The sequence below is a fragment of the Lontra canadensis genome, unplaced genomic scaffold, assembly GCF_010015895.1.
Source record: "Lontra canadensis isolate GAN:19392208 unplaced genomic scaffold, GSC_riverotter_1.0 scaffold3, whole genome shotgun sequence".
NCBI classification, from domain to species: Eukaryota; Metazoa; Chordata; class Mammalia; order Carnivora; family Mustelidae; genus Lontra; species Lontra canadensis.
Genome location: NW_022630997.1, coordinates 28,857,160 through 28,869,527, shown reverse-complemented (window position 1 = coordinate 28,869,527; position 12,368 = coordinate 28,857,160). Strand labels below are relative to the sequence as shown.

General features: G+C 38.5%; 1 protein-coding gene across 5 annotated transcripts in view; it reads left to right on the top strand.

Annotated features, from left to right (window-relative positions):
• Nucleotides 1-12,368, top strand: part of MARCHF8 (membrane associated ring-CH-type finger 8) — a 125,876-nt gene that overhangs the window by 40,510 nt on the left and 72,998 nt on the right. For 4 of the 5 annotated variants that reach the window (XM_032837523.1, XM_032837485.1, XM_032837514.1 and 1 more), the window contains exon 2: nt 10,897-11,076. In XM_032837523.1, the coding sequence (XP_032693414.1) occupies nt 10,975-11,076 (102 nt within the window). In that variant the 5' untranslated portion in view covers nt 10,897-10,974. Of the gene's footprint in view, nt 1-8,729; nt 8,864-10,896; nt 11,077-12,368 lie in introns of those variants that run through there. The other variant, XM_032837496.1, reaches the window with a different exon arrangement.

The window sequence follows — 12,368 nt, the reverse complement described above, 5'->3', positions numbered from 1 at the left end:
CCCTGTTGCTCAGCATTTTTCCTGATAGGCATTCTAAGTTTTTATGATTCTTCTGGAGGATCATAGAACATAGGCTTGGCACTTACTGGTCAATGGTAGGTTTTGCCATATTTTTTGTAGAATTTTGTGAAGGGGAAAAATGGTTCTTTCTTTCTTTATTTATTTATTTAATTTTAAGATTTTATTTATTTATTTGACAGACAGAGATCACAAGTAGGCAGAGAGGCAGGCAGAGGTGGGAGGAGAAGCAGGCTCCCCGCTGAGGAGAGAGCCCAATGTAGGGCTCTCTTCCTGAGATCATGACCTGAGCTGAAGGCAGAGGCTTTAACCCACTGAGCCACCCAGGTGCCTGAAAAATAGGTTCTTTGAACTGTTGCTTTTCCCTGATTATTAAAATGTTAAGTGAGGACCTATGCTGTGTCCTCTTTTATGAAGCAGTTGTTCCTAAGCCGATTTTATCTGTGAGAATTTTAATGTTTTTGAAAAGTTACTTGTATTAACTTCTTATATGTAAAAGATACTGATTTTGTCTCCTGTATTCTATAAATGTTTTCCAGTCTTTTTTTTTTGCCTGTTTATTTTTATTTTTAATTATAGGGTCATATCTATAAATCATTTTCTTTTGTAACTTTTTTCCCATTAATTTGAGACTTAGGAAGTTAGTCATCCTTTAGTTCCTTAATATATTCATTCATAATTACATTTTATGTTTTTATGTGGATTTTTTAAACATTTAACTTTTATGTCCATCAGAATTTATTTTAGTGAATGAAATATGAGTCCTAATTGATATTCTTTTCCCTTCCAAATTCTTATCCAATTATCCCAACATCAGTTAAGGAGTAACGTCCCTTTCCTATAATTTTGGGCTGCTATTTTACTCTTCTGTATAATTCATTCAGTTTCTGGACTGTCTTTTCACTTTTCTGCATCTTGCTGTTTTAATAATAATTATTGCTTTGTTATGTCTATATTCCAAGAGGATTCATTTCTCTATTGCTTCTTTCTCAACATTTTTATTTGATCTTCTCATTAATTCTTATGCATAATTAAAAAATTTTTTTAAAGATTTTATTTATTTATTTGACAGACAGAGATTACAAGTAGGCAGAGAGGCAGGCAGAGAGAGAGGAGGAAGCAGGCTCCCTGTTGAGCAGAGAGCCCGATGTGGGGCTCGATCCCAGGACTCTGAGATCATGACCTGAGCCAAAGGCAGAGCTTTAACCCACTGAGCCACCCAGGCGCCCCTTATGCATAATTTTAGAATCATTTTGTAAAATGGAAAAATCTTACTTAGACTTCTTGGAATGACATTTTATATATATACCTTATTTGGGAAGAATAAAAATTATTATTACAACAAACTATTATTATAGTTTTCAAATATACTATAAAATCACTGAATATTTTTCATTAAAAATTCTTAAGTAGATTTTGTATCATTCATCTCTGTTTCATGATTTTTTTATGTTGGTGTAAAGGAATGTTGGCGACATTGTATATTTTTTTTCCTGGTAAGTTTCCATGTGCAGAGCACACTGGGATATGTTACTCTGTATTGTCCCTCTAGAAAAACACTGTAGGTTTTGTGTGATTCATTGACAAATTCAAAAGGATGGTGTGACCATCTGTTTTTTTTTTTTTAATCATTTTTTAATTTATTTTCAGCATAACAGTATTCATTGTTTTTGTACCACACCCAGTGCTCCATGCAATCCGTGCCCTCTCTAATACCCACCACCTGGTTCCTCCAACCTCCCACCCCCCCACCTCTTCAAACCCTTCAGATTGTTTTTCAGAGTCCATAGTCTCTCATTATTCACCTCCCATTCCAATTTCCCCCAACTCCCTTCCCCTAACTCCCCATGTCCTCCATGCTATTTGTTATGCTCCACAAATAAGTGAAACCATATGATAATTGACTCTCTCTGCTTGACTTATTTCACTCAGCATAATCTCTTCCAGTCCCGTCCATGTTGCTACAAAAGTTGGGTATTCATCCTTTCTGATGGAGGCATAATACTCCATTGTATATATGGACCACATCTTCCTTATCCCTTCGTCCGTTGAAGGGTATCTTGGTTCTTTCCACAGTTTGGCAACCGTGGCCATTGCTGCCATAAACATTAGGGTACAGATGGCCCTTCTTTTCACTACATCTGTATCTTTGGGGTAAATACCCAGTAGTGCAATTGCAGGGTCTTAGGGAAGTTCTATTTTTAATTTCTTGAGGAATCTGCACACTGTTCTCCAAAGAGACCATCTGTTTTTTATAGCTCCTGAGGGAAGTGGAAAAGGATTGGCCCTGAGCTGAGAAGAAGGGCATGCATAAAAGGCATGTGGTGACATTATATATTTATGTATTTTTTCTTTTACACTAGAATACATTATTGATTTTACACAAATGTTTTTATTTTTTTATTTTTTAAAGAGCTTTTTTTTAAGACTTTTTTTTTTAAGTTTATTTGAGAGAGCGAGCGAGTTTGCCTGCATGAGAAGGGGAAGGTCAGAGGGAGAAGCAGACTCTTTACTAAGCAGAGAGCCCAGTGCAAGACTTGACCCTGGGACTTCATGATCATGACCTGAGCCAAAAGCGTTTGGTTAACCAACTGAGCCACCCAGGCGCCCAAGTGTTTATGTTTTTAACTGATTCTAGTAGTTTTTAGAAAATTCCTTTGGATTTTAGCTTTTTTATTGTACTATAGAGTCCCCCCCCCCCTTTTTTTAAGTAGGCTCCGTGTGCAGTGTAGAGCACAACACAGGCCCTCAACTCATGACCCCGAGACCAACACTTGAGTTGAGATCAAGATAACCATTTGGTCATTGGGAAATGGTGAGGAGAAGTGAGTTGGGGGAAATCAGAGGGGGAGACAAACCATGAGAGACTGTGGACTCTGAGAAACAATCAGGGTTTTGGAAGGGAACGGGGTGAAGGGAAGGGTGAGCCTGGTGGTGGGTATTAAGGAGGGCACAGATTGCATGGAGCACTGGGTATCGTGCTAAAACAGTGAATTTTGAAACACTGAAAATAAAATAAAATAAAACGGAAAAAAAAAGATAACCGATTGAGCCACCCAGGCACCCCTATAAAGTTCTCTTTTTAAGTCTTATCACATTAGCAGAAAAAAATCTATATATTAAATACAGTAGTGGTAATGTGCTTATTTTTGCCTCTTGGCTTAATTAGAACATCTCTAGGAATTTTGCTGTTTGTAAAGTTAAATTTTGATTGAGATGGGTGTTTTTCAAAGTTGGGAATACTTCATTGCTATCTAAAAATTCTGTATTGATAATTGTGTTTTATCGTTTGTTTATAGCATCTAATGTAAACTGTTGATTCTGCAGGTTTTCCTTTAATTCTGTTCCTCTGTGTTCAGGTGTCGTGGTGTGTTGGTGATTCCCAGTGTATACCGGGTACATATCTTGGGTTTCCCACAGGCATGTCAAGCTCAATGTGCTCTCGGTGAACTTCTCTTTATCCCCCACTCCTCTGTTCATCCTGGTCTTCTGAATGTACAGTGAGAAACCAGGGTATGCTTTAGTCCCCTCACTAGATTATATTAGTCCTCCTTTTCAAATCGTCTCTCTCTTCCCTCCATCCACATTCACTGTGTTAGGTCCTGCTTTGATCATTCATTAGTATTACAGCTGGTCTCCTTTCTCTTACTGCTTTTTTTTTTCTTTGTATCTGTTAGCTGCTGTACCCAGGCTTCTCATTTTCTGTACGAAATGTGCTTCTGATAAAAACAGGCTTAACTTAAAGTTGTTTATTCTGAGTGCCATTCAGGATGTTACAATTCAACACCACACAAAGCGTAGGAGCAGGCTGCTCCTGGAGCCTGGCACCCTGTAGGGAGGGGTGCAGGGAGGCACATAGACCTGTAGTGACTGTCCCTCAGGGAGGCTGCGACTGGCATCTTTGTCTTTTCCTGGCTGCATCTTTGTTGTCTGTATTTGTCCTGAGCATCATCGTTGGAATGGGTAGACTCTTTCGTTTATCTTGACCATTTGGAAAGCACATAGGATAGTGTGATTGTTACACCACGCTGATCATCTTTACCGTCAGGCCTTCCTACCTCTGCCTTTGTAGGGATAGCATTGTCAGCCTTGCTTCCCCTCAGAGTCATGCTGCTAGAGGTCCTAAATAAATGTCAGAAACGATTTGAAGTTCCCAGTTGTGTAAATCTTGCATCAGAATGAGATGTAGGAAGACAGAAAATAGTACTGGAAAGACAAAAGAAACAAACTGGCCATTGTGAGGCAGTGAGGGGGATCATTGCAGATGCCTGAAAAAGCAGGCTGGAAAATGTGCTGATGTTAAGAACGCTTACATTCAACCCTTACATTCACAATCTTCTTTGGTCTTTACAATAACCCTTGAATGGAGTAGAGATTATTACCTTTCGGTTTTATAGATGAAGGAAACGGAGCCTTTGAAATTCCTTAGTGTCCAACATCACATAGTATTCAAGAGTCAAGGCTTGAACTTAGATTTATGATTGCTGATTTTATACTATTCCTGTTACCTTTCTCAAAACAGAATAGCGGGTAACAGTGGTATCCTGTATCATCAGATAATGATATCCATGTCATCAGATAAATGACATAGGGATACCATGGAGAAAAACAGTTTTATCTATCTTTTAAAAAAAATTCAATTAATTAACATATAATATATTATTAGTTTCAGGGGTAGAGGTCCACTGATCATCTAACCATTCATCAGTCTTATATAAATACCCAATGGTCATTACCACACCAGTTATCCCATACCCCCAACCCCCTCCCCTCCAGCAACCCTCAGTTTGTTTCCTATGATGTATCTTATGGTTCTCTGATTTCGTCTTATTTTATTTTTTTTCTCTTCCTATTTTTTTCTCTTCCCCTATAATCCTCTGTCTTGTTTCTCAAATTCCTCGTATCAGTGAGATCATATGATAATTGTCTTTCTCTGATAGACTTATTTTCCTTAGCATGATAGCTTCTAGTTCCATCCACGTCATCGCAAATGACAAGATTGCAGTTTTTGATGGCTGCATAATATTCCATTGTATATATGTACCACATCTTCTTTATCCACTCATCTGTTGTGAATATCTAGGCTGTTTCCATAGTTTGGCTATTGTGGACATTGCTGCTATAAACGTTCGGGTGCACGTGCCCCTTCGGATTACTGTGTTTGTGTCTTTATAGTAAATACCCAGTAGTGCAATTGCTGGGTCGTAGGGTAGTTCTATTTTCAACTTTTGGAGGAAACTCCATACTGTTTTCCAGAGTGGCCGCACCAGCTTGCATTCCCAACAACAGTGTCGGAGCGTTCCCCTTTCTCTGCTTCCTTGCCAACATGTGTCATTTCCTGACTTGTTAAATTCAGACTGGTGTGAGGTGGTATCTCACTTTGGTTTTGATTTGTATTTCCCTGATGCCACGTGATGTTGAGCACTTTTTCATGTGTCTGTTGGCCATTTGGATGTCTTCTTTGGAGAATGTCTGTTCATGTCTTCTGCCCATGTCTTGATTGGATTATTTGTTCTTTGGGTGTTGAGTTTGATAAGTTCTTTATAGATTTTGGATACTAGCCCTTTATCTGATAATATCATTTGAAAATATCTTCTCCCATTCTGTTGATCATCTTTTGGTTTTATTGACTGTTTCCTCTGCCGAAGGAATACTTAACCAAGTACTAGTAGTTTTATCTTTTATCTTGACCAAGTACTAGTAGTTCATTTTTGCCTTGTTTCTTGCCTTTAGAGACTTATCTAGCAAGAAGTTGCCTTTAGAGACTTACCTAGCAAGAAGTTGCTGCGGCCAAGGTCATAGAGGTTGCTGCCTGTCTTCTCTAGGATTTTGATGGATTCCCATCTCACATTTAGATCTTTCATCAACTTTGAGTCTATTTTTGTGTGTGGTATAAAGAAATGGTCCAGTTTCATTCTTCTGCATGTGGCTGTCCAGTTTTCCCACCACTATTTGTTGAAGAGACTGTCTTTTTTCAATTGGGAAAAACTCACATTGCTTTGTCAAAGATTAGTTGACCATGCAGTTGGGGGTCAGTTTATCTATCTTAATTCATAGTAATTACTTATATATTCTTTTTAAAAGCAGCTTTATTGAGATATAATTCACATTCATTACAATCCACCCATTTAAATTCTATAATTCTATGGCTTTTAGGTATCTTTAAAAATTATGCAACATGACCATAATAATTTTAGAACATATTTATTACTCTAAAAAGAAACCCTTTTAGCCATCAGCCCCCATTCCTGAGCCCTACCCTAGTCCTTGGCAATCAGTAATGTACTTTCTGTTTCTATGATTTGCCTACATTTCATACAAATGTAATCATAAAATATTTTATTCTTTAACTTTGTATAATGCTTTCAAGTTTCATCCATGTTGCATGTATTCATATATCATTCCTTTTTATTGCTAAATAGTATTCCAATATATAGATAACATGTTTTATTTATCCATTTATTAATTTATGGACATTTGGGTTATTTCCACATTTTAAGGAAGATCCAAACTGTTTTCCAAAGCAGCTGCATATAGTTCCACCAGCACTGTATGAGGACCTCAGTTTCTCCACATCCTTGTCAACACTTATCTGTGTTTTTATTTTTTTTTAAAGATTTTATTTATTTATTTGACAGGCAGAGATCACAAGTAGGCAGACAGGCAGGCAGAGAGAGAGGAAGGGAAGCAGGCTCCCTGCTGAGCAGAGAGCCCGATGCGGGGCTCGATCCCAGGACCCTGAGATCATGACCTGAGCCGAAGGCAGAGGCTTAAACCACTGAGCCACCCAGGCGCCCCAACACTTATCTGTTTTTAAATAGAGTCATAATTGAAGTATATCTCATGGTTTTGATTTGCATTTTCCTGTTGGCTAATGATGTTAAATGACCCATTTTTGCTTTTTAAAAGTTTTTATTTTAATTTTAGTTGGTTAACAGTGTTATCTTAGTTTCAATTATATAATACAGTAATTCAACACTTCCATGCATCACCCTGTGCTTATCTCCACAAGTGCACTCCTTAATCCCCTCACCTATTTGATCCATCCTCCCCCCTCCCTCTCCTCTAGTAATCTGTATAATTTAGAGTCTCTTGAACAACGCCTTTTTCATTGGGTTATTTGTCTATTTATTGTTGAGTTGTGACAGCCCTTTTCATATATTCAACACACAAGACCCTTATTGTATGTTTTGCAAAATGATTTTTTGTGTTCTTTGGTTGTCTTTTCACTTTCTTGATGGTATCTGTTGAAGCACAAACTTTTATTTTGGTGATACTTAGTTTTTTTTTATTTGTGTGAGATAGGAATCTAAATTCATTCTTTTGCATATGGAACAGACTGTTCTTTCTCCCATTGAATAATCTTGGAACCCTCGTTGAAAAACCAATTGACCATAGGTATAGATACATGGGCTTATTTTTTGACTCTGAGTTCTGTTCTGTTAATCTATATATCTACCCATACTCCGATTTGATGCTGTCTTGGTTACTATTCCTTTGTAGTAAGTTTTGAAACTGGGAAGTGTGAGTTATCCAACTTTGTTCTTCAAGATTGTTTGAATATCCTGGGTTCCTCTACTTTCTATGCGAATTCTAGGATCAGCTTGTCTAATTTCTGCCTAGAAGTCTGCTGGATTTTTGATAAGGGTTGCTTTATGTGTATAATATCAGTTTTGGGAGAATTGCCACCTTCACAATAGTAAGTCTTCTGGTCTAGTGACATGGAATATCCATTTCTTTCCATATTACCCCCTGCCCCATTTTTTAAGATGTTTTTAAACTAATCTCTACATGCAACGTGGGCCTCAAACTCATGGCCATGAGTTTGATTAAGTTTGATCAAGAGTTGCGTACTCCACCAACTGAGCCAGCCAGGTGCCCCCGTTTCCTTATTCTTAAACACCCAGTTTGTCCATTTCTTCTAGATACGGATGTTCCTATCAGTTGTGCTATATTTTTAGCAGTAGAAATTGAAGTCCTCATGCCTGGATTGTCAGGCATAGTGCAGAGGGTTAATTATTGCTTAATAATTAAGCAATTAATTATTGCTCTTCATTACAGATGAATTGATATAAAATGGGTATTTGGTAATCATGCAAAGAAAATAGTACAAGTAATACCTGCTTTATGCTTTTCCCATGAGCCTTCACACAGAAAGTGGCATGATCTGTTTTGCATTTTGGTTTTTAACATTATCATTTTTAAAATAAAGATTTATTTATTTATTTATTTGACAGTGAGAGAGATCACAAGTAGGTAGAGAGGCAGGCGGGGGCGGGGGTGGGTGGGTTGGGGAAGCAGGCTCCCTGCTGAGCAGAGATCCCAATGCAAGACCGGATCTCAGGACTCTGGGATTATGACCTGAACTAAAGGCAGAGGCTTAACCCACTGAGCCACCCAGGCGCCCCTTAACATTATCATTTTTGTCCTAAATATGGCATAGGAGAGGAATTGCTTCAGGCAGACTTTTAGGACTGTTACTTGGAGATAGGGGTTCGTATCAGAAGAGTAGCTTAAATGACCGTAACGAGGGGAGGACCTTCAAAATTCTACAAAATATTTAAAACCTATTCTCACATTTGTGTCTCTCTGGCATAAATAGTCCTCTTCAGGCTTGTCATGGTCATGTACGATGATGTAATAATGATTATTATACTAGAAGCACCAAAGACAGCTATTGATATGATATGTAGTAGGGGCTGTGGACATGGTTATTTTGAGTAAGTATTCCGAGAGGCCACATGGGGTTTGCCATCTGTGACAGAGAACTCTGATGCATGAGTGATGAAAAAACTGCTCTCCAGTGACTATTGTGACCACCCAGACAGTATAAGACAACTCAGCAGTAAGTGCCTCTTACTTTCTGTGATGCGAACATAAATATCCAGACCATTTGCTGGGTACAGTGTTACATCTTGTGTTTGCCACATCAAAGGCTTAAGATAGAGTAGGTAATGTATAGTATGTGGACACTAACATTTCATTAATTATTGATTGTAATATGTAGACATTAATATCACCTGTATTTCCCTGTTTTATTGGTTATCAGTGATCACCCAGCTATTATAACACTAGACTTTTAAAGTGGTTTTTTTTTTGAAGATTTTATTTATTGGACAGACAGAGATTACAAGTAGACAGAGAGAGGCAGGCAGAGAGAGAGGAGGAAGCAGGCTTCCCTCTAAGCAGAGAGCCCGATATGGGGCTCGATCTTCAGACCCTGGGATCATGACCCGAGCCGAAGGCAGAGGCTTTAACCCACGGAGCCACCCAGGCACCCCAACACTAGACTTTTAAGAACAATATTCTTTTTGTTCATTTTCTCATAGTGTTGATCCCTTCCAGTTTTTATTCCTTCTTGTTGCTTTTTGATCAGAGAATCTGGTGAAAGAAATTAATTCTGTGAGTTCTGTTGCTCATTGGTTTGGTTAGTAACACTGTCAGGGATGGGACCAACCACACAAACACAGAGCAGAGTTTGGGGAGAGGTGGAATAATTGGCTGCCCTTCAGATATGACCTTAGGCTTGGGTAGAATAAATGGCTACTCATCAAATATGACCTCAGAGTTGTCAAGCCCTGTTGTTTACGCTCCCTGCCTGTTGTCCCACCCTCCAATGCATGGTTAGTTAAGTGAAAATCCCCAAATCAGAGATTCATTGTTTGGTTTAATGCTTCCATCCTTTGTTAAAATTCAAATAGCATGAAACATTACTACATTAAAGTTAATGGATAATTTGGATATATAATTGGTTTTACATACAGAGTTTGATAAATTTCAGTGGGGACAGTGTCGGGGGGATGGAAAACATACAATTCAGTTACCAGGTACTTTGGAGGAATGTAGAAGAGAACCAGAAAAAAGACAGGTGTGCCTGGAATCATTGGCCTTAGAAACTATTATTTTACCTAAGGGAGCCTTTTCAAGATCCCAGGAATATTCCTGATGACATTCTTCTTCCCTGGAAAATTCCTTAGAACAGGATTAGCACTATAGGCTATGGGCCAAATCTAGCCTACCATCTGTTTTTGTAAGTAAAGTTTTACTGGAACATAACCGTTCTCATTCATTTACACACTTACTGTGGCTGCTTTCATGCTACAACAGCAGAACTGAGTAATTAAGAAAAAAATATATGGCCCACAATGCCTAAAGTATTTACTCTCTGGCCCTTTGTAGGAAAAGTTTGCCGACAACTGGTCTAGACAGTCTAGACTTTCAGAAGGTTAAGCAGAGATCATAGATCTTTTAAATTTATTCTAGAGTTTTTAACCTTTAATCCTACCATTATGTGGATTCTAGGGCAGTGGTTTTAAGGAAAGATGACTACTTCAGTCAGAATGAATGCCTTTTCAAGAAAAAAAATTTGATTTCAGAAATATTCTTAAAATAAAGGATGACACTGCTGGTTAAAACCTAATGGACAATGGAAAATTAGTATCTCATTATACCTGTACCTGACCCACAGCCTCTTTCAGGTGTTTCCATCTTATTATATGAGAAAAATGTTAAAATTTCCCCCATAAAACGTTTATCTTCTGTTGTTTTTGGATACCGAGTATTTATGTCAGACATTGTAACTGATTCAAATATGAATGTAAGAGTATAAATATAAAATGCTGGGGCGCCTGGGTGGCTCAGCAGGTTAAGCCTCTGCCTTCGGCTCAGGTCATCCTAGGGTCCTGGGATCGAGCCCCGCATCGGGCTCTCTGCTCAGCAGGGAACCTGCTTCCCTTCCTCTCTCTGCCTGCCTCTCTGCCTACTTGTGATCTGTCTGTCAAATAAATAAATAAATAAATCTTTAAAAAAAAATGCTAATCTCGCTGTTGGAAATTTGAAGTGTTTTAGCTCATTTATGTCTTGTATCCTCCCTCTCAGCTTGACGTCGATGGCCCAAAATGACTCTACCACTGGAGACTCTCTTCAGTAAAAAAGACAACCAGACAGGAGGCTGGGATGAGCATGCCACTGCATCAGATCTCTGCCATTCCAACCCAGGATGTCGCCTCTGCTAGAGTCTACAGAAGTAAGACCAAAGAAAAGGAGAGGGAAGAGCAGGTATTAGGAGAATGCTTTTTTAGTTTCATTATTTTTATTATGTGTGGTCTAGAATGATAAGCTCTGACGATCAAGGTTTTCTCCAGTAATATACTGAAATGCAAAAGGTGTAAATAGTTGGGCTCAGAAGTTTTTTCTGTAGGTTTCTAGGTTTCAGATTTTGGTATCGACGTATTCTGCTATGGTTATACACGACTTATTTATCTTCATTGCCTACAGTGGTATGATTATTTCTGATAAATCTCTGAGAACAAGTTCTTTAATTCTCAGAACATGATGCAAAGGGTAAATTAATTTGAACCAAGATTTTATAAATACCTCATATATACTAGTCCCTGTTTGCTACAAGAGTATCGTAGTTAACGGCACAGAGCCTGTCTCTGCCCTCATATGGCTCTTGATCTGGCCTGACAGTTAAAATGCGTTAGAGTCTAAAAACAAGGTCAGTGATGGAGGAATGCAGGACCACCAAATTCCAGCCCAAGGGTCAGGAATGGCTTCTTGGAGAAAATGACATTTACATAGAGAACCTGAAGGGTGACCTGGAGTTAGCTAAAGAAAGGTAGAGTATCCCAATTGGAAGAAATATCATATGCTGAAAGCTCAGAGGCTAAAGCAAGGTGGGTTTGGAGAGATTAAAATAGAATTACTGGAACATAAAGGGTAGTGGCAGGATGGGAGGTTGGAAGAGGAATAAGAATATCTATATTCCTTATAAGGAATTTGGGTTTTTCTTTGCAGAATGAATGATCAAATTTGTGTTCTTAAAACTTTTCACTCAGACTGGAGTTTAGAGAGGGAATTAATTGAGTAGTAGAGAGACTAGTTAGAGGATTAAATAGCCTACTTAGGCCAAGTTTGGCAAACTTTCTCTGTAAAGAGGCCGATGGTAAATGTTTTAGACTTGGTGGGCCAGTCACATCTCCTTAATTCTGTCATTGTAGCATGAAAATAGCCAAAGATAATATGTAAATGAGTGGTCATGACTGTGTGCCAATAAAACTTTACTTGCAAAAACAGGTGACAGGCCAGATGTGCCTGTAGGCTGTAGTTTGCCCATTCCTGGCCTAAGGAAAAGGTGATGGTGACTTTGTCTAGGGTAAGGTAGTGGGGATAGAGAGATACTTAGTTTATTCATCCACTGAGCTTGGTAATTGCATGTGGGGTGAGATGGGGAGTCATCCCTGATTCCTCCTCCTTTCTCCTCGCCTTTACCATGTGCTGTGTAGACACATGCTCATTAGTTCTGATAGCCTTCCTATTTTGTAGTAAATCTTTGCTGAAGACTCTAA